Source organism: Tachyglossus aculeatus, chromosome 11, assembly GCF_015852505.1.
Source record: "Tachyglossus aculeatus isolate mTacAcu1 chromosome 11, mTacAcu1.pri, whole genome shotgun sequence".
In the NCBI taxonomy this organism is placed as follows: Eukaryota; Metazoa; Chordata; class Mammalia; order Monotremata; family Tachyglossidae; genus Tachyglossus; species Tachyglossus aculeatus.
The window spans coordinates 26,266,093-26,286,825 of NC_052076.1; the positions used below are offsets into that span (position 1 = coordinate 26,266,093).

Consider the following 20,733-nt stretch of genomic DNA (forward strand, 5'->3'; position numbering starts at 1 on the left):
GAGGGGTGGTGAGGCAGAGGACTCCATCCTTAGCCTGGTGCCCCTGGGGCCAGAGCCTCCCTTGCAGATTTCCTCTGTGTCCCCACTCCCCACCAGGCCCTCCCCGAAGTCCTCTTGACAAATCCACCCTGGCTCCGGTCCCCAACCACCTCCCAACCCGTCTCACAGAGCTGCCGTGATGGGGGTGCGGAGTGGCTTTGGGAATCCCCATCATCACGCAGCCCCTAGTCTTCCAAAAATAAACATTTTATGTAGAGACGCACAGCCTGGATCTGTGTTCTCGCTCCAGCAGGGGAGAGGGGGCCGCGGAGCCTCCCCGGGATCCAGAGGTCATCACATCATCATCATCCCATCTCTTGCCCTGCCTCTAGGCAAGGCTCCCTTCTCGACCGAGGCCCATGAGCGTCTCCTGGGAGCCATCCCAATCCCCCCAAGGCTGCCTTGGGCCCCGGGCCAGGCCCCCCACCCCTGTCTGGTGGGAAGGGCAGCCCCCGGCCCGACCCCAATCCGTCCAGCCGTTGAAGTGGACGGATTTGATGTTTCCTCCGAGATGAAGGTTTCTCGGGGCCTCCCTCCCTCCCTCTCTGCCTTGCCCCTCCACCAGGCCCTGAGACCCTTCTTCCCCCAACCCTGCGGGGCTCAGTGACCCGTCCCCAACCCGATCACCTGGGTCCTTGGGATGGGTGGACCGACTGCTTTTGGAGCCTGGATGTGGGCTGGTTCACGGCCCAGAATATAAGCCGGGGACATAAAGGGGTCCTGTCTTTGAAGAAGGGGAGGGAGGTCATCTCCCGCCCACCCCCGTCCTTTTGCCACCCCCTTCCTCCATCTCCCCCAGGAGTTTCACATCTCTGTGCCCACAGTCTCAAACCTCTCTTGACCCCAAGGTGGGCGCGGGCAGAGGGGATGGTAAAGGGGAGCGAGGCCTTCCGTAGGGCAGCGGGCAGTCGGGGCGGAGGGGTTGGGCGTTGGGAGCACCGTCAGCTGTCCAGGTCGGATGGGGGTTTGCAGAAGGAGTCGGGCAGCCCCTTGGCGTGGTTGACCAGCTCGTATGAGTCCCGCAGGTCGGAGAGGCCGAACCAGAAAAAAATCCACTGCTTGTTGGAGAAGCTGCCGTCGCTGTGCTTGAAGTACCTGAGCCGGGAAGGGTAAGATGGGGGTGCTCCTTCATTCATTCATTCATTCATTCAGTCGTATTTATTGAGTGCTTACTGTGTGCAAGGCACTGTACTAAGCGCTTGGGAAGTCCAAGTTGGCAACATCTAGAGACGGTCCCTACCCAACAGTGGGCTCACAGTCTAGAAGGGGGAGACAGGGAACAAAACATAACATATTAACAAAATAAAATAAATAGAATAGATATGTACAAGTAAAATAAATAAATAGAGTAATAGTAAAATAAATAAATAAACAGAGTAATAGCGAGAAGCAGCGCGGCCTAGCGGCTAGAGCCTGGGCCCGGGAGTCAGAAGGTCATGGGTTCGAATCCCAGCCCCGCCACTTGTCTGCCGGGTGACCTTGGGCCGGTCACTTGTACTTCCCAAGTGCTCTGCACACGGTAAGCGCCCAATAAATACGATTGAATGAATGACCTTCACTTCTCTGGGGCTCAAAGACGGTGAACCCCACATGGGACGGGGGCTGTGTCCAACCCGATTTGCCCGAGTGTCCGGCACGTAGTAAGCGCTTAACAGATACCGTCACGATCGTGGTTATTCTTATTGAATTGGCGTGTAGTGGACGTACCAGGCCATGGTCCACGAGCTGCTGCTCAGCAACTGGCAGGGCCGGACCCCCCGGTCCCCTCCATGGGACTGAGGACTCAAGGGGGACTCCAAAGGTCATCCCCCCTTTTAGACTGTGAGCCCACTGTTGGGTAGGGACTGTCTCTATATGTTGCCAATTTGTACTTCCCAAGCGCTTAGTACAGTGCTCTGCACATAGTAAGCGCTCAAAAAATACGATTGATGATGATGATGATGATGATCTGGGGCGTCCCCCTGATGCCAACCCCCCAGCTGGGTCTTTCCCTCCTTATAGGGATGGAGAGCATTCCTTTAGTCTGACCTCAGTCCCTCACGTGCTAAACCCATTTTCTCCAGTTCTCTCCTTGGTGGAGATGTTTTGTTGTCTGTCTCCCCCTTCTAGATTGTGAGCCTGTTGTCGGGTAGGGACCGTCTCTATATGTTGCCAAATTGGACTTCCCAAGCGCTTAGTACAGTGCTCTGCACACAGTAAGCGCTCAATAAATATGATTGGATGGATGAATGAATGAATGAGATGGAGTCCAGCAGGTAACTCCTGTGGCGTTCCCCCCAGGACAGGCCTGGAGCCCACTAGGGGTGGGCATTCAGTTTATTCATTCATTCAATCGTATTTATTGAGCGCTTACTGTGTGCAGAGCACTGTACTAAGCGCTTGGGAAGTACAAGTTGGCAACATATAGAGACGGTCCCTACCCAACAGTGGGCTCACAGTCTAGAAGAGTGGGCTCACAGTCTAGAAGTTTATCTATTTATTTATTGTTTAATGGTGCTATCTTCTAAGCGCTGGGATAGCTACAAACCAATGAGGTTGGACACAATCTAGGTCCCCCACGGGGCTCACATTCTTAATCCCCATTTTACAGCTGAGGTAACTGAGGTCTGGAGAAGTGAAGTGACTCGCTCACGGTCACACAGCAGACAAGTGGTGGAGTGGGGATTAGAACCCAGGACCTCTTGACTCCCAGCCCCATGGCCTTTTCACTAGGCCGTGCTGCTTTATTTATTGAGAGCTTACTGTGTGCAGAGCACTGTACTAAGCGCTTGGGAGAGCACAATCTCACAGTTATATAGCGCAGAGTGAGGCTGGTCCCCGGGGCAGGGCTGGGGCCCATTGGGATTGGGCAGAGAGGGGCTGGTTGTTTGGTACAGTGGCCTGTACACGTCAAGTGCTCAATGAATAATAATAATAATAATAATAATAATGATGATGGCATTTGTTAAGTGCTTACTATGTGCAAAGCTCTGTTCTAAGCGCTGAGGGGGAGAATACAAGGTGATCAGGTTGTTCCACAGTCTTAATCTTCAAGCAGCATTGCTCAGTGGAAAGAGCGCAGGCTTGGGAGTCAGAGGCCATGGGTTCTAATGCCAGCCCCGCCACTTATGATAATAATAATAATAATAATAATAATTATGGCAGTTATTAAGCGCTTACTATGTGCAAGGCACTGTTCTAAGCGCTGGGGGAATACAAGGTGATCAGGTTGTCCCACAGGGGGCTCACAGTCTTCATCCCCATTTTACAGATGAGGTAACTGAGGCCCAGAGAGGTGAAGTGACTTGCCCAAAGTCACACAGCGGACAAGTGGCGGAGCCAGGATTCGAACCCATGACCACTGACTCGAAAGTCCATGCTCTTTCCACTGAGCCACGCTGTGTGACTTTGGGCAAGTCACTTCACGTCTCTGTGCCTCAGTTCCCTCATCTGGTAAATAGAGGTTAAGACTGTGAGCCCCATGTGGGACAACCTGATTACCTTGTATCAGTGCTTAGAACAGTGCTTGGCACATAGGAAGCGCTTAAGAAATACCAATCAATCAATCAATCGTATTTATTGAGCGCTTACTGTGTGCAGAGCACTGTACTAAGCGCTTGGGAAGTACAAATTGGCAACATATAGAGACGGTCCCTACCCAACAGTGGGCTCACAGTCTAGAAGGGGGAGACAGGAAACAAAACCAAACATATTAACAGAATAAAATAAGTAGAATAGATATGTACAAGTAAAATAAATAGAGTAATGAGTATGTACAAACATATATACATATATACAGGTGCTGTGGGGAAGGGAAGGAGGTAAGGCGGTGGGGATGGAGATGGGGAGGAAGGGGAGAGGAAGGAGGGGGCTCAGTCTGGGAAGGCCTCCTGGAGGAGGTGAGCTCTCAGTAGGGCCTTGAAGGGAGCAAGAGAACTAGCTTGGCTGATGGGCAGAGGGAGGGCATTCCAGGCCAGGGGGATGACGTAGGCCGGGGGTCGAAAATACCAAATTATACCAAAAAATACCAAAATTATTATTATTACAGATGAAGTAACTGAGGCTCAGAGAAGTGAAGCGACTTGCCCAAGGTCACACAGCAGACATGTGGCAGAGCTGGGATTAGATGACCTCCGACTCCGAAGCCCGTGCTCTTTCCACTGAGCCACACTGCTTCTCTATGTGATTGATTGATTGGGGATGGTTGCAATGTGTGCTTGGGATCATCATCATCAATCGTATTTATTGAGCGCTTACTATGTGCAGAGCACTGTACTGGGATCCTGAACCCAGGGGTCTCTTGCCCCCGGGGCTCTCAGAAGTCAGGTCCAGTGGCCCTGGGAGAGGGAAGCAGGAAGGTCTAGTGGATAGAGCACAGGCCTGGACGTCAGAAGGACCTGGGTTCTAATCCTGGCTCCGCCACTTGTCTGCTCTGTGACCTTGGACAAGTCACTTCCCCGTGACTCAGTTCCCTCATCTGTAAAATAGGGATGAAGACCGGGAGCCCCTTGTGGGGCGGGGACTGCGTCCAACCTGATTTTTTAGACTGTGAGCCCACTGTTGGGTAGGGACTGTCTCTATATGTTGCCAATTTGTACTTCCCAAGCGCTTAGTACAGTGCTCTGCACATAGTAAGCGCTCAATAAATGCGATTGATGATGATGATTAGCTTATATCTGCCTCAGTGCTTAGAACAGTGCTTGACATAGTAAGTACTGAATACCCTGATTATTTAGAGAAGCAGTGTGGCTTAGTGGAAAGAACACAGTCGTGGGAGTCAGAAGTTGTGAGTTCTAATCCCGGCTCCGCCACTTATCAGCTGTGTGACTTTGGGCAAGTCACTTCAATTCTCTGGGCCTCAGTGATCTCATCTGGAAAATGGGGATTGAAACTGTGAGCCCCGTAGGGGACAACCTGATTACCTTGTATCTACCCCCAGAGCTTAGAATAGTACTTGGCACATAGTAAGCGCTTAACAAATACATTATTCTTATCAGCTGTGTGACTTTGGGCTAGTCATTTCACTTCTCTGTGCCTCAGTGACCTCCTCTGTAAAATGGGGATGAAGATTGTGAGCCCCACGTGGGACAACTTGATTACCTTGTATCTACCCCCAGTGCTTAGAATAGTGCACAGCACATGGTAAGCGCTTAACAAATACATTATTCTTTTCAGCTGTGTGACTTTGGGCAAGTCACTTCACTTCTCTGTGCTTCAGTGACCTCCTCTGTAAAATGGGGATGAAGACTGTGAGCCCCACGTGGGACAACCTTGTCACCTTGTATCCCCCCAGCGCTTAGAACAGTGCTTTGCACATAGTAAGCGCTTAACAAATACCATCATTATTATTATGATAGACTGTGAGCCCGTTGTTGGGTAGGGACTGTCTCTGTATGTTGCCGACTTGTTCTTCCCAAGCGCTTAGTACGGTGCTCTGCACACCGTAAGCGCTCAATAAATAGGATTGAATGAATTATTGGTAGAGTGGGGGGAGAAGAGGCTGGAGGGAAGTTCCACGTACCAGGGGTTGATGGGGTTGGTGACCTTTGACCTCCAGAAAAGGCGCTCCAAGTCCTGGCGGATGCACTCCCACAACATCTGGCCGGACCCCTGGCCCTGGCGGCTGGAGCTGACCACGAACTTGTCCAGGTAGGGCGTCCCCCCCAGCACCGGCTCCGTGGTGATGATGGCCGCCGCGTTGTAGCTGTGGGGCCGGAGGCAGAGCGGGTGGACCCTCCTTTAAACGCCCTCTCCTTCCTTTCCCGCCACCCCCGGCCATTCGCTCTGTCACCAGTGCTCTTCAGTCTCCACTTGGAGCCCCAAGTGGGACAAGGATTGCGTCCCACCGGATGGACGTGGATCTACCCCGGCGCTTAGTACAGTGCGTGGCACGTAGTAAGTGCTTCACAAATATCATTAAGAAAAAAAATCCCTCAGCCCCCTCTCCTTCCTCTCCTCCCACTCTCGGTCACCAGTGCTCCCCAGTCTCCAAGCTTCATTTGGAGCACTAAGTGGGACAAGGATTGCATCCCACCTGGTGGACTTGGATCTACCCCGGTGCTTAGTACAGTGCGTGGCATGTAGTAAGCACTTCACAAATATCATTAAGAAAAAAGAATCCCTCAGCCCCCTCTCCTTCCTCTCCTCCCGCTCTCAGTCACCAGTGCTCCCCAGTCTCCAAGCTTCATTTGGAGCCCTAAGTGGGACAAGGATTGCGTCCCACCTGATGGACTTGGATCTACCCCGGCGCTTAGTACAGTGTGTGGCACCTAGTAAGCACTTGACAAATATCAATAAGAAAAAAAAATCCCTCAGCCCCCTCTCCTTCCTCTCCTCCCGCTCTCGGTCACCAGTGCTCCCCAGTCTCCAAGCTCCACTTGGAGCCCCAAGTTGGACAAGGATTGCGTCCCACCTGATGGACTTGGATCCACCCCGGTGCTTAGTACAGTGCGTGGCACGTAGTAAGCGCTTCACAAATATAGTTAAGAAAAAAAAATCCCTCAGCCCCCTCTCCTTCCTCTCCTCCCGCTCTCGGTCCCCAGTGCTCCCCAGTCTCCAAGCTTCATTTGGAGCCCTAAGTGGGACAAGGATTGCGCTCCACCTGATGGACTTGGATCTACCCCGGCGCTTAATACAGCACGTGGCACGTAGCAAGTGCTTCACAAATATCATTACGAAGAAAAAATCCCTCAGCTCTCTCTCCTTCCTCTCCTCCCGCTCTCGGTCACCAGTGCTCCCCAGTCTCCAAGCTCCACTTGGAGCCCCAAGTGGGACAAGGATTGCATCCCACCGGATGGACGTGGATCTGCCCCGGCGCTTAGTACATGTGCGTGGCACGTAGTAAGCGCTTCACAAATATCATTAAGAAAAAAGAATCCCTCAGCCCCCTCTCCTTCCTCTCCTCCCGCTCTCAGTCACCAGTGCTACCCAGTCTCCAAGCTCCACTTGGAGCCCCAAGTGGGACAAGGATTGCGTCCCACCTGATGGACTTGGATTTACCCCGGCGTTTAGTACAGTGCGTGGCACGTAGTAAGCGCTTCACAAATTTCATTAAGAAAAAAAAATCCCTCAGCCCCCTCTCCTTCCTCTCCTCCCGCTCTCGGTCACCAGTGCTCCCCAGTCTCCAAGCTCCACTTGGAGCCCCAAGTGGGACAAGGATTGCGTCCCACCGGATGGACGTGGATCTACCCCGGCGCTTAGTACAGTGCGTGGCACGTAGTAAGCGCTTCACAAATATCATTAAGAAAAAAGAATCCCTCAGCCCCCTCTCCTTCCTCTCCTCCCGCTCTCGGTCCCCAGTGCTCCCCAGTCTCCAAGCTCCACTTGGAGCCCCAAGTGGGACAAGGATTGCGTCCCACCTGATGGACTTGGATCTACCCCGGCGCTTAGTACAGTGCGTGGCACGTAGCGCTTCACAAATATCATTAAGAAAAAAAAAACCCTCAGCCCCCTCTCCTTCCTCTCCTCCCGCTCTCGGTCACCAGTGCTCCCCAGTCTCCAAGCTCCACTTGGAGCCCCAAGTTGGACAAGGATTGCATCCCACCTGATGGACTTGGATCTACCCCGGCGCTTAGTACAGCACGTGGCACGTCATGAGTGCTTCACAAATATTAAGAAAAAGAAAATCCCTCAGCCCCCTCTCCTTCCTCTCCTCCCACTCTCGGTCACCAGTGCTCCCCAGTCTCCAAGCTCCACTTGAAGCCCCAAGTGGGACAAGGATTGCGTCCCACCTGATGGACTTGGATCTACCCCGGCGCTTAGTACAGCACGTGGCACGTCATGAGTGCTTCACAAATATTAAGAAAAAGAAAATCCCTCAGCCCCCTCTCCTTCCTCTCTTCCCGCTCCTGGCCATTCTCTCGGTCACCAGTGCTCCCCAGTCTCGACTTGGAGCCCCAAGTGGGACAAGGATTGCATCCCACCTGATGGACTTGGATCTCCTCCTCCAGGAGGCCTTCCCAGACTGAGCCCCTTCCTTCCTCTCCCCCTCGTCCCCCTCTCCATCCCCCCATCTTACCTACTTCCCTTCCCCACAGCACCTGTATATATGTATATATGTTTGTACATATTTATTACTCTATTTATTTTACTTGTACATATCTATTCTATTTTATTTTGTTGGTATGTTTGGTTTTGTTCTCTGTCTCCCCCTTTTAGACTGTGAGCCCACTGTTGGGTAGGGACTGTCTCTATATGTTGCCATCTTGTATTTTCCAAGTGCTTAGTACAGCGCTCTGCACACAGTAAGCACTCAATAAATACGATTGATTGATTGATTGATTGATTGTCTCCCCCTTTTAGACTGTGAGCCCACTGTTGGGTAGGGACTGTCTCTATATGTTGCCAACTTGTACTTCCCAAGCCCTTAGTCCAGTGCTCTGCACACAGTAAGCGCTCAATAAATACGATTGATTGATTGATTGATTGTCTCCCCCTTTTAGACTGTGAGCCCACTATTGGGTAGGGACTGTCTCTATATGTTGCCAACTTGTACTTCCCAAGTGCTTAGTACAGTGCTCTGCACACAGTAAGCACTCAATAAATACGATTGATTGATATTGATTGATCTACCTTAGTACAGTGCGTGGCACATAGTGAGCGCTTCACAAATATCATTAAGAAAATAAAATCCCTCAGCCTGGACTCGGTGTCCGGCCAGGCCGGGGCTGGGGGGACCAAAGTTGGGCCCCCGGCCCCCCACTCACCCCTCGGAGAGGTAGATGGAGCGGAGGCGGGGTCGCAGGGCAGCGGGATAGTCATCCTTGAGCCTCTTCCCGAAGCTTGTGTTGACCAGTTCAATAAGTCGCTTCTCGTCCAGATCCTCCAGCCTCTCCACCCGCAGCATCCGCTCCGCGTTCTTGAACAGCGTCCCGGACCCTGCACCCAGAGAACAGTGCTTGGCACATAGCAAGCGCTTAACGCATTTACTTACTTTATTAATTAATGAATTCATCTACCTGCAAATTTAATTTGCTATTCTATTTATTTTGTTAATGACGTGCATCTAGCTTTATTTCTATTTATTCTGATGACACCTGTCCACGTGTTTCATTTTGTTGTCTGTCTCCCCCTTCTACACTATGAGCCAGTTGGTGGGTAGGGACCGTCTCTAGATGTTGCCAGCTTGTACTTCCCAAGCGCTTAGTACAGTGCTCTGCACACAGTAAGCACTCAGTAAGTACGATTGAATGAATGAATGAACAAATACCATAATAATAATAATGGGGGCCGGGGGTGGAGCAGTTCAGCCCACCACCTACAGCCCCTTCTGCCCCAACCTAATTAATAATAATAATAATAATAATGATAATGATATTTGTTAAGTGCATATTGTGTGCCAAGCACTGTTCTAAGCACTGGAGTAATAATAATAATAATAATGGCATTTGTTAAGCCCACTGTTGGGTAGGGACTGTCTCTATATGTTGCCAACTTGTACTTCCCAAGTGCTTAGTACAGTGCTCTGCACACAGTAAGTGCTCAATAAATACGATTGATTGATGGATTGATTGATTAAGCACTTACTATATCCAAAGCACTATTCATTCATTCATTCAGTCGTATTTATTGAGCACTTACTATTTATAAGATAGCCCCAGATGGGGCCCCCTTTTTCCTCTCCTCCTCCCCATCCCCCTGGCCCTACCTCCTTCCCCTCCCCACAGCACCTGTATATCTGTACAGATTGATTACACTATTTATTTTACTCGTACATATTTACTATTCTATTTAGTTTGTTAATGATGTGCATCTAGCTTTATTTCTATGTATTCCGATGACTTGACACCTGTCCACGTGTTTTGTTTTGTTGCCCGTCTCCCCCTCCTAGGCTGTAAGCCCGTTGTTGGGTAGGGACCGTCTCTCTATGTTGTCGACTTGGACTTCCCAAGCGCTTAGTCCGGTGCTCTGCACACAGTAAGTGCTCAATAAATACGATTGATTGATCTAGCTTTATTTCTATTTATTCTGATGACTTGACACCTGTCCACATGTTTTGTTTTGTCGCCTGTCTCCCCCTCCTAGGCTGTGAGCCCGTTGTTGGGTAGAGACCCTCTCTCTGTGTTGTCGACTTGTACTTCCCAAGCGCTTAGTCCAGTGCTCTGCACACAGTAAGCGCTCAATAAATACGATTGATTGATCTAGCTTTATTTCTATTTATTCTGATGACTTGACACCTGTCCACCTGTTTTGTTTTGTCGCCCGTCTCCCCCTTCTAGGCCGTGAGCCTGTTGTTGGGTAGGGACCGTCTCTCTATGTTGTCGACTTGGATTTCCCAAGCGCTTAGTCCAGTGCTCTGCACACAGTAAGCGCTCAATAAGTACGATTGAATGACTGAATGACGGGCCCGGCACCGGTCCTCACCCTTGTTGCTGAAGAGCTCGGTGAGGAGGGCACCGGCGGCGACGATGACGGCGGAGGCCTCGGCGGGCAGGCGGCTAAGCAAGTCCACGATGACCCGCGTCTGCTGCCGCTCCTTGTGGCCCAGCCACTGGGCATTGGCCACCAAGTCCAGGTCGGCGGGCAGGTTCACGATGCTCAGCGCCTGCCGGGAGGAGGGGGCTCAATCTTGTTGATCCCCTGGAGCCGGGGGCAATCATCATCAAAATGAAAATAGTATTTGTTGGGCCTACAGTCCCTATTTTCCAGATGAGGAAACTGAGGCACAATCAATCCATCAATCAATCATATTTATTAAGCGCTTACTGTGTGCAGAGCACTGTACTAAGTGCTTGGGAAGTACAAGTTGGCAACATAAGAACGATGGCATTACTACGTGCTAAGCGCTGGAGGAGATACAAGGTAATTAGGTTGTCCCACGTGGGGCTCCCAGTCTTCATCCCCATTTTCTAGATGAGGGAACTGAGGCACAGCGAATAGTAATGATGGTATTTGTTAAGGGCTTACTATGTTCTAAGTGCTGGGGTAGATACAAGGTGATTAGGTTAATAATAATAATAATGGCATTTATTAAGCGCTTACTATGTGCAGAGCACTGTTCTAAGCTCTGGGGAATTTACAAGTTGATCAGGTTGTCCCCCATGGGGCTCACAGTGTTAATCCCCATTTTACAGATGAGGTAACTGAGGCCCAGAGAAGTGAAGTGACTGGCCCAAAGTCACACAGCTGACGAGTGGTGGAGCTGGGATTTGAACCCATGACCTCTGACTCCAAAGCCCGGGCTCTTTCCACTGAGCCACGCTGCTTCTCCAAGGTTGTCCCACATGGGGCTCACAGTCTTCATCCCCATTTTCCAGATGAGGGAACTGAGGCACAGAGAATAGTAATGATGGTATTTGTTAAGCGCTTACTATGTGCCAAGCGCTGGGGGAGATACTAGGTCGTCAGGTTGTCCCACATGGGCCTCACAGTCTTCATCCCCATTTTCCAGATGAGGGAACTGAGGCACAGAGAATAATAATGATGGTATTTGTTAAGCGCTTACTATGTGCCAAGCGCTATTCTAAGCACTGGGGTAGTTACAAGGTCATCAGGTTGTCCCACGTGGGGCTCACAGTCTAAATCCCCATTTTACAGATGAGGGAACTGAGGCACAGAGAATAATAATGATGGTATTTGTTAAATGCTTACTATGTGCCAAGCGCTGGGGTAGTTACAAGGTCATCAGGTTGTCCCACGTGGGGCTCACAGTCTAAATCCCCATTTTACAGATGAGGGAACTGAGGAACAGAGAATAATAATGATGGTATTTGTTAAGCGCTTACTATGTGCCAAGCGCTGGGGGAGATACTAGGTCGTCAGGTTGTCCCACATGGGCCTCACAGTCTTCATCCCCATTTTCCAGATGAGGGAACTGAGGCACAGAGAATAATAATGATGGTATTTGTTAAGCGCTTACTATGTGCCAAGCGCTGTTCTAAGCGCTGGAGGAGATACAAGGTAATTAGGTTGTCCCACGTGGGGCTCACAGTCTTCATCCTCATTTTACAAATGAGGGAACTGAGGCACAGAGAAGTTAGGTGACTTGCCCAAGGTCCCACAGCAGGCAAGTTGTGGAGCCGGGATCAGAACCCATGACCTCTGACTCCCAAGCCCGGGAGTCTTTCCACCGAGCCACGCTGCTTCTCTAAATCAGGTTGTACCACGTGGGGCTCCCAGTCTTCATCCCCATTTTCCAGACGAGGGAACTGAGGCCCAGGGAAGTGAAGCGACTTGCCCAGGGTCACCCAGGAGGCCGGGATTAGAACCCAGGACCTCTGACTCCGAGGCCCGGGCTCTTTCCGGTGAGCCCCGCTGGTACCTTTTGGTTGGCATCCCGGAGGCCCCCGGTGGTGTTGAGGAAGATGATCTTGGTGGGCAGCAGGGCCTTGGCCAGGGCGGCCGTGACGTCGAGCGAGTTGAGCAGCACGGCCCGGCGGGCCGCCGTCTCCCCGATGGGGCACAGGATGGGGATGTTGCCCGACTCCAGGCACCACTGGAGCAGGTCCGTCTCCACGGACCCGACACCGCCCAGGCTGCGGGCAGGGGCAGAAAGGAAAAGGCCCATGAGGGCCCGCCTGCCTTGCTCTCTCTTTCTTTTCTGCCTGCCTGCCTGCCTTCCTCCCTGCCTTCCTCCCTGCCTCCCTCCCTCCCTTCCTCCCTCCCTTCCTTCCTCCCTCCCTCCCTTCCTTCCTTCCTTCCTCCCCTTCCTTCCTTGCTTCCTTCCTTCCCTTCCTTCCCTTCCTTCCCTCCCCTTTCCTCCCTTCCTTTCCTCCCTCCCTCCCTCATTTTCTTTTCTTTTCCTTCCTTCCTTCCCTCCCTCCCTCCTTCCCTCCTTCCTTCCTTCCTTCCTTTCCTCCCTCCCTCCCTTCCTTCCTTCCTTCCTTCCTTCCTTCCTTCCTTCCTTCCTCCCTTCCTCCCTCCCTCCCTCCTTTCCTCCCTTCCTTTCCTCCCTCCCTTCCATCCTTCCTTCCTTCCTCCTTTCCTCCCTTCCTTTCCTCCCTCCCTTCCATCCTTCCTTTCCTCCCTCCCTTCCCTCCCTTCCTTTCCTCCCTTCCTTTCCTCCCTTCCTTCCTTCCTTCCTTCCTCCCTTCCTCCCTTCCTTCCCTCCTTCCCTCCCTTCCTTCCTTCCTCCCTCTTTTCCTTCCTCCCTCTTTTCCTCCCTTCCTCCCTCCCTTCCTTCCTTACCTTCCTCCCTCCTGTGTGCAGAGCACTGTACTAAGCACCTTCACCAAATGGATCTGGGTGGGGTAGAGGGGGAGGGTCGAGGGGGGCTCAGTGGTGAGGAGCCAGTGTGGGGGCTGAGGGAGAGCTGGGAGAGTAAGGAGTGGGGGGAAGCTGGGGGCCCCAGGGAAGCTGGTGGGGGACACTGAGGGGCAGCGGTTGGGGGAGACTGAGGGGCAGCTGATGGGGACACTAAGGGGCAGCTGAGGGGGGAGACTGAGGGGCAGCTGATGGGATGGAGGGGCAGTGGGAGGGGCAGACTGAGGGGCAGCTGGTGGGGACAGTGAGGGGCAGCTGAGGGGGGACACTGAGGGGCAGCTGGGGGGACTGAGGGGCAGCTGGTGGGGAAGACTGGGGGAGATTGAGGGACAGTTGGGGGGACTGAAGGGAAGCTGGTGGAGCTAGGGGTACTGAGTGGTAGCTAGTGGAGGGACTGAGGAGAAGCAGGTAGGGGGCTGGGGGCAGTTGGAGGGACTGAGGGACAGCTGGTGGGGGGACCTGAGGGGAAGCTGATGGGGGGCTGGAGGGCAGCTGATGGGGGGACTGAAGGGCAGCTGATGGGGGCACTGAGGGACAGCTGGGGGGACTGAGGGACAGCTGGGGGGACTGAAGGGCAGTGGGTGGGGGGACTGAGCAGCAGCTGGTGTGGGCGAGCCCATTGTTGGGTAGGGATTGTCTCTGTTGGTTGCTAAATTGTACTTTCCAAGTACTGAGTACGGTGCTCTGCACACAGTAAGCGTTAAAAAAAAATTTGAATGAATGAATGTGGGGACTGAGGGGCAGCAAGTGGGGGAGAATGAGGGACAGTTGGTGGGAAAAACTGAGGGGCAGCTGGAGGAATGGAGGGCCAGCGGGGGAGGCTGAGGGGTACCTGGTAGGAACGGATTGAGGGGCAGTTTTATAATGGAATTTAAGTGCTTACTATGTGTCAGGCACTGTTCTAATAATAATAATGGCATTTATTAAGCGCTTACTATGTGCAAAGCACTATTCTAAGCTCTGGGGAGGTTACAGGGTGATCAGGTTGTCCCCGGGGGCACTCACAGTCTTCATCCCCATTTTCCAGATGAGGTCACTGAGGCCCAGAGAAGTGAAGTCACCCAGCTGACAATTGGCAGAGCTGGGATTTGAACCCATGACCTCTGACTCCACAGCCCGTGCTCATTCCACTGAGCCACGCTGCTTCTCTAAGCGCTGGAAGGGCAGGTGGTGGGGGACGAAGGGAGGGACATAGGAGAGCTGAGGGGCAGCTGCTGTTGGGGGGATGACTGAGGGACGGAGGGTTAGAGCAGCTGGTCGGGGACTGAGTGGGGAGGGCCAGCTGGTCTACCGAGAGGATGAAGGGCGACTCTGACCTGGGGTTGGCTTGGGACTCGGCCGCGCCCAGCACAGAACCACCCCCGAAGAAGGGCACGGCGGTGGCAGAGTTGAGGCGCAGGGCGTCCATGAGAGTCTTGCAGCTCTGAGCCAGCAGGGCCTTGGTCTCCCAGAAGGAGAGAGTGTCCGACAGCGCCGTGCGCGTGGGCAGCCCCATCACCACCAGTGGCTTCATGTCCATCCGTTGCAGGAAGGCCAGAGCGAAGGCCACGCTGCCCACCGCCTCCGGGCACTGGAACACCCCCTCATCCACCTGGTAGTGGGAGAGGGGGCCTTCAGGTTGGGGTGGGGATTTCCTCCCCACACCCGCCAGGCCTAGAGTGGCGGGCCTTGGGTTTGCCAGTCCCTCGGCCGGCCCTGCCCCCGAGTCCACCCCTCCTCTGATCCGGTGCTCCTTGCCCTTTGCCCGGCAGAGCACTGTTCCCCCACCCTTCCCTCCCCCTCCTGCCCCTGGGACGTTTTCTCACTCTCTCTTTCTCTTTCTCTCTCTCTCTGTGTCTCTGTGACCTTGGACTCGTGGAGAAAATAGGGCGTCAGGGGGTAGAGCATGGGCTCAGGAAGGATTCTATCATCATCATCATCATCAATCGTATTTATTGAGCGCTTACTATGTGCAGAGCACTGTACTAAGCGCTTGGGAAGTACAAATTGGCAACATATAGAGACAGTCCCTACCCAACAGTGGGCTCACAGTCTATCAGGGCCCGAACCCTGGAAGGACCTTGGGGGACTGGACCAGATGTCCACTACCCAACGCCCCCCGCCTCCCCCCACCACGTTTGTCTGCTGTGTGACCTTGGGCAAGTCTCAGGGACCGTCTCTATATGTTGCCAACTTGTACTTCCCAAGCGCTCAATACAATGCTCTGCACACAGTAAGCGCTCAATAAATACGATTGATTGATTGATTCTCTGGGCCCCAGTTCCCTAATCTGCCAAATGGGGATTAAAACTGGAGCCCCACACGGGACAGGGACTGGGACCAACCTGCTTTAATTCGTAATAATAATAATAATTTTGGTATTTGTTAAGCGCTTACTATATGCAAAACACTGTTCCAAGCACTGGAGAGGATACAAGGATCAGGTTGTCTCATGTGGGGCTCAAAATCTGCCCCCCATTTTACAGATGAGGTAACTGAGGCACAGAGAAGTGAACTGACTTGCTCAAGGTCACACAGCTGACAAGTCCCGGGGTTCCCTGAGGCCAAGTGCAGACCTGCCTGGAGAGAAAGGGATGAATAAGATGACCTCTGACAATATCCTGCAGCCCCCCTAACCTTTATTGAATCCCCTATGTGTTTGTTATAATATTCTTACCCTATGCCTTTACCATATTAAACCCTCTTGTGTATACGTGTGTGTCTTCTAGACTGTAAGCTCGCTGTTGGGTAGGGACCGTCTCTATATGTTGCCAACTTGTACTTCCCAAGCGCTTAGTACAGTGCTCTGCACACAGTAAGCGCTCAATAAATACGATTGAATGAATGAATGAATGAAAGCGGCGGAGCCGGGATTTGAACCCATGACCTCTGATTCCCAAGACCATGCTGTTTCCATTGAGCCACGCTGGTTCTCTACTCCAGTGTTTAGAACAGTGCTTGGCACATAGAAAGCGGTTAACAAGTACCAGAATTATTATTATTCACTCCCACCCGTCTCTTCTCTCTTGTCTTTTGGACACCCTTCTCTCCTCCCAGCCCTTCTCCATCCCTATCCGGGATGCCCCCTCTGCCTACCCTGGGACACTGTCCTGAAGGGACACCAGCCTCCTACAGCCTCAGCCCCACCACCGTCGCCGATGTCCATTAATAATGATAATAATCAATAATAATAATTGTGGTACTTGTTAAGCACTTACTATTTGCCAAATACTGTTGGCAAAGCACTGGGGTAGAGCTAAGTTAATCAGGTTGAACCCAGTCCCTGCTCCACAAGGGGCTCACGCTCTTACTCCCCATTTTCCAGATGAGGTCACTGAGGCCCAGAGAACTGAAATGACCTGTCCAAGGCCACCCAGCGACAGGTGGTGGAAGCAGGATTAGAACCCAGGTCCTTCTGATTCCCAGGCCTGGGCTCTACCCAGAAAGCCACGCTGCTTCCCTGGGCTGCAACCTGGACACCGTTGCCCCCACTCCAACAATAATAATAATAATAATGATGGTATTTGTTAAGCACTTACTATGTGCAAAGCACTGTTCTAAGTGCTGGGGAGATTACAAGATGATCAGGTTGTCCCACGGTGGGCTCACAGTCTTAATCCCCATTTTACAGATGAGGGAATTGAGGCACAAAGAAGTTAAGTGACTTGTCCAAAGTCACAAAGCTGACAGTTGGCGGAGGCGGGATTTGAACCCATGACCTCTGACTCCAAAGCTCTTTCCACTGAGCCACGCTGCTTCTCCAGTGCTTTCTGGGAGCCCCGGGGGGCTTCCACCTCTGTCTGTCCAGCGAGGAGTGGGGGGCAGAGGACGGTTCTCGGCTGCAGGAACGTGGCCCTCCCCGCTTAGGGAAGCAGCATGGCCTAGTGGAAAGAGCACGGACTTGGGAGTCAGAGGTCGTGGGTTCTAATCCCGGCTCCACCACTTGTCAGCTGTGTGACTTTGGGCAAGTCACTTCACTTCTCTGGGCCTCAGTTCCCTCATCTGTAAAATGGGGATTCAGACTGTGAGCCCCATGTGGGACAACCTCATCACCTTGTATCTACCCCAGTTCTTAGAACAGTGCTTGGCACCTAGTAAGCGCTTAACAAATACCATTATTATTATTATTATTCTCTGTGCCTCAGTTCCCTCATCTGTAAAATGGGGAATAAGGTTGTGAGCCCCAAATGGGACAACCGAACTACCTTGTCTCTAACCCGGCGATTAGAACGGTGCTTGGCACATAGTAAGCGCTTAACAAATACCATAATAATAATAATTATTCTCTGTGCCTCGGTTCCCTGTTCTGTAAAATGGGGATTCAGACTGTGAGCCCCGCCGCGGGACAATCTCATCACCTTGTATCCCCTCCAGCGCTTAGAACAGTGCTTGGCACTTAGTAAGCGCTTAACAAATACCACAATTCTTATTGTTATTCTCTGTGCCTCTGTTCCCTCATCTGTAACATGGGGATTCAGAGTGTGAGCCCCCCGCGGGACAACCTCATCACCTTGTATCCCGTCCAGCGCTTCGAACAGTGCTTGGCACTTAGTAAGCGCTTAACAAATACCACAATTCTTATTGTTATTCTCTGTGCTTCGGTTCCCTCATCTGTAAAATGGGGATTCAGAGTGTGAGCCCCCCGCGGGACAACCCGATGACCTTGTATCCTCTCCGGCGCTTAGAACAGTGCTTGGCACTTAGTAAGCGCTTAACAAATACCACAATTCTTATTGTTATTCTCTGCGCTTCGGTTCCCTCATCTGTAAAATGGGGATTCAGACTGTGAGCCCTCCGCGGGACAACCTCATCACCTTGTATACCCTCCAGCACTTAGAACAGTGCTTGGCACTTAGTAAGCGCTTAACAAACACCACAATTCTTATTGTTATTCTCTGTGCCTCGGTTCCCTCATCTGTAAAATAGGGATTCAGAGTGTGAGCCCCCCGCGGAACAACCCGATGACCTTGTATCCCCTCCGGCGCTTAGAACAGTGCTTGGCACTTAGTAAGCGCTTAACAAATACCACAATTCTTATTGTTATTCTCTGTGCTTCGGTTCCCTCATCTGTAAAATGGGGATTCAGAGTGTGAGCACCTCGCGGGACAACTTCATCACCTTGTATCCCCTCCAGCGCTTAGAACAGTGCTTGGCACTTAGTAAGCGCTTAACAAACACCACAATTCTTATTATTATCCTCTGTGCCTCGGTTCCCTCATCTGTAAAAATGAAAATTCAGAGTGTGAGCCCTCCGCGGGACAACCCGATGACCTTGTATCCCCTCCAGCGCTTAGAACAGTGCTTGGCACTTAGTAAGCGCTTAACAAACACCACAATTCTTATTGTTATTCTCTGTGCCTCGGTTCCCTCATCTGTAAAATAGCGATTCAGAGTGTGAGCCCCCCGCGGAACAACCCGATGACCTTGTAACCCCTCCGGCGCTTAGAACAGTGCTTGGCACTTAGTAAGCGCTTAACAAATACCACAATTCTTATTGTTATTCTCTGCGCTTCGGTTCCCTCATCTGTAAAATGGGGATTCAGACTGTGAGCCCCCCGCGGGACAACCTCATCATCTTGTATCCCCTCCAGTGCTTAGAACAGTGCTTGGCACTTAGTAAGCGCTTAACAAATAACACAATTCTTATTGTTATTCTCTGTGCTTCGGTTCCCTCATCTGTAAAATGGGGATTCAGAGTGTAAGCCCCCCGCGGGACAACCTCATCACCTTGTATCCCCTCCAGCGCTTAGAATAGTGCTTGGCACATTGAAAGCGCTTAACCAATACCACAATTCTTATTGTTATTCTCTGCGCCTCGGTTCCCTCATCTGTAAAATGGGGATTCAGAGTGTGAGCCCCCCGCGGGACAACCTCATCACCTTGTATCCCCTCCAGCGCTTAGAACAGTGCTTGGCACTTAGTAGCGCTTAACAAATACCACAATTCTTATTGTTATTCTCTGTGCTTCGGTTCCCTCACCTGTAAAATGGGGATTCAGACTGTGAGCCCCCCGCGGGACAACCTCATCACCTTTTATCCCCTCCAGCGCTTAGAACAGTGCTTGGCACTTAGTAGCGCTTAACAAATACCACAATTCTTATTGTTATTCTCTGTGCTTCGGTTCCCTCATCTGCAAAATGGGGATTCAGAGTGTGAGCCCCCCGCGGGACAACCCGATGACCTTGTGTCCCCTCCGGCGCTTCGAACAGTGCTTGGCACTTAGTAAGCGCTTAACAAACACCACAATTCTTATTGTTATTCTCTGTGCCTCGGTTCCTTCATCTGTAAAATAGGGATTTAGAGTGTGAGCCCCTCGCGGGACAACCCGATGACCTTGTATCCCCTCCAGTGCTTAGAACAGTGCTTGGCACTTAGTAAGCGCTTAACAAATACCACAGTTCTTATTGTTATTCTCTGTGCCTCGGTTCCCCCATCTGTAAAATGGGGATTCAGACTGTGAGCCCCGCCGCGGGACAATCTCATCACCTTGTATCCCCTCCAGCGCTTAGAACAGTGCTTGGCCCTTAGTAGCGCTTAACAAATACCACAATTCTTATTGTTAATCTCTGTGCTTCGGTTCCCTCATCTGCAAAATGGGGATTCAGACTGTGAGCCCCCCGAGGGACAGCCTCATCACCTTGTATCCCCTCCAGCGCTTAGAACAGTGCTTGGCACTTAGTAAGCGCTTAACAAACACCACAATTCTTATTGTTATTCTCTGTGCCTCGGTTCCCTAATCTGTAAAAAAGGGATTTAGAGTGTGAGCCCCCCGCGGAACAACCCGATGACCTTGTATCCCCTCCGGTGCTTAGAACAGTGCTTGGCACTTAGTAAGAGCTTAACAAATACCGCAATTCTCATTGTGATTCTCTGTGCTTCGGTTCCCTCATCTGCAAAATGGGGATTCAGAGTGTGAGCCCCCCGCGGGACCACCCGATGACCTTGTAACCCCTCCGGCGCTCAGAACAGTGCTTGGCACTTAGTAAGCGCTTAACCAATCCCATCCTTCTTTTCCCAGCCACAGCACCAGCCCTCCCCGTCCCCGGGCACCTCGATGATGGCAAAGGGCCTGTCGTGGGCGAGGCGCGTCGTCTGGAAATGCGTGAGCCAGTGTCGGGCCTCGCCCGGGCCTCCCCCGCACTCGTTGAGGAAGGCCTGGATGTCCCGCTGCACCAGGGAGCGGGGACGGGGGTCCCGGGGGTCCCGGGGGTCCTGGGGGTCCCGGGGGTCCCGGGCAGGCACGGCCGGCCTCCCGCGGCCCGTGCTGAGCCTCCCGCGGGCCGGGCCGAGCCCCCGCGCCCCCCGGGCCAGGAGCCGGACGCCCCCGCCGGCCCGGGCCGTCGCCATGGCAACCCCGCCGACCCTCCCCGGCTCCCGCTGCCCCCGCGGGGACCCGCCGCCTCTTAACCGTCCAGGGGGCGGGGCCGGAGGGGACCGCCCCCCGCCGCCCAGCCGCGACCGCCCGGCACCTCACCCCTGTCCAGTCATTCATTCGATCCTATTTATTGAGCGCTTACTCTGTGCACAGCACTGGAC

The 20,733-nt window shown here is 52.5% G+C and overlaps 1 protein-coding gene across 1 annotated transcript; it reads right to left on the reverse strand.

Annotated features, from left to right (window-relative positions):
* Positions 1-225: 225 nt before the first annotated feature.
* NAGS (N-acetylglutamate synthase) lies at positions 226-20,544 on the reverse strand. Its single transcript, XM_038754276.1, has 7 exons — positions 20,248-20,544; positions 14,535-14,809; positions 12,278-12,491; positions 10,381-10,561; positions 8,724-8,895; positions 5,540-5,722; positions 226-1,134 (listed from the first exon to the last, which is right to left on the reverse strand). Exons 1-7 carry the CDS (start codon positions 20,542-20,544, stop codon positions 981-983), a joined length of 1,476 nt encoding a protein of 491 aa, XP_038610204.1. The 3' UTR covers positions 226-980.
* Positions 20,545-20,733: the final 189 nt, after the last annotated feature.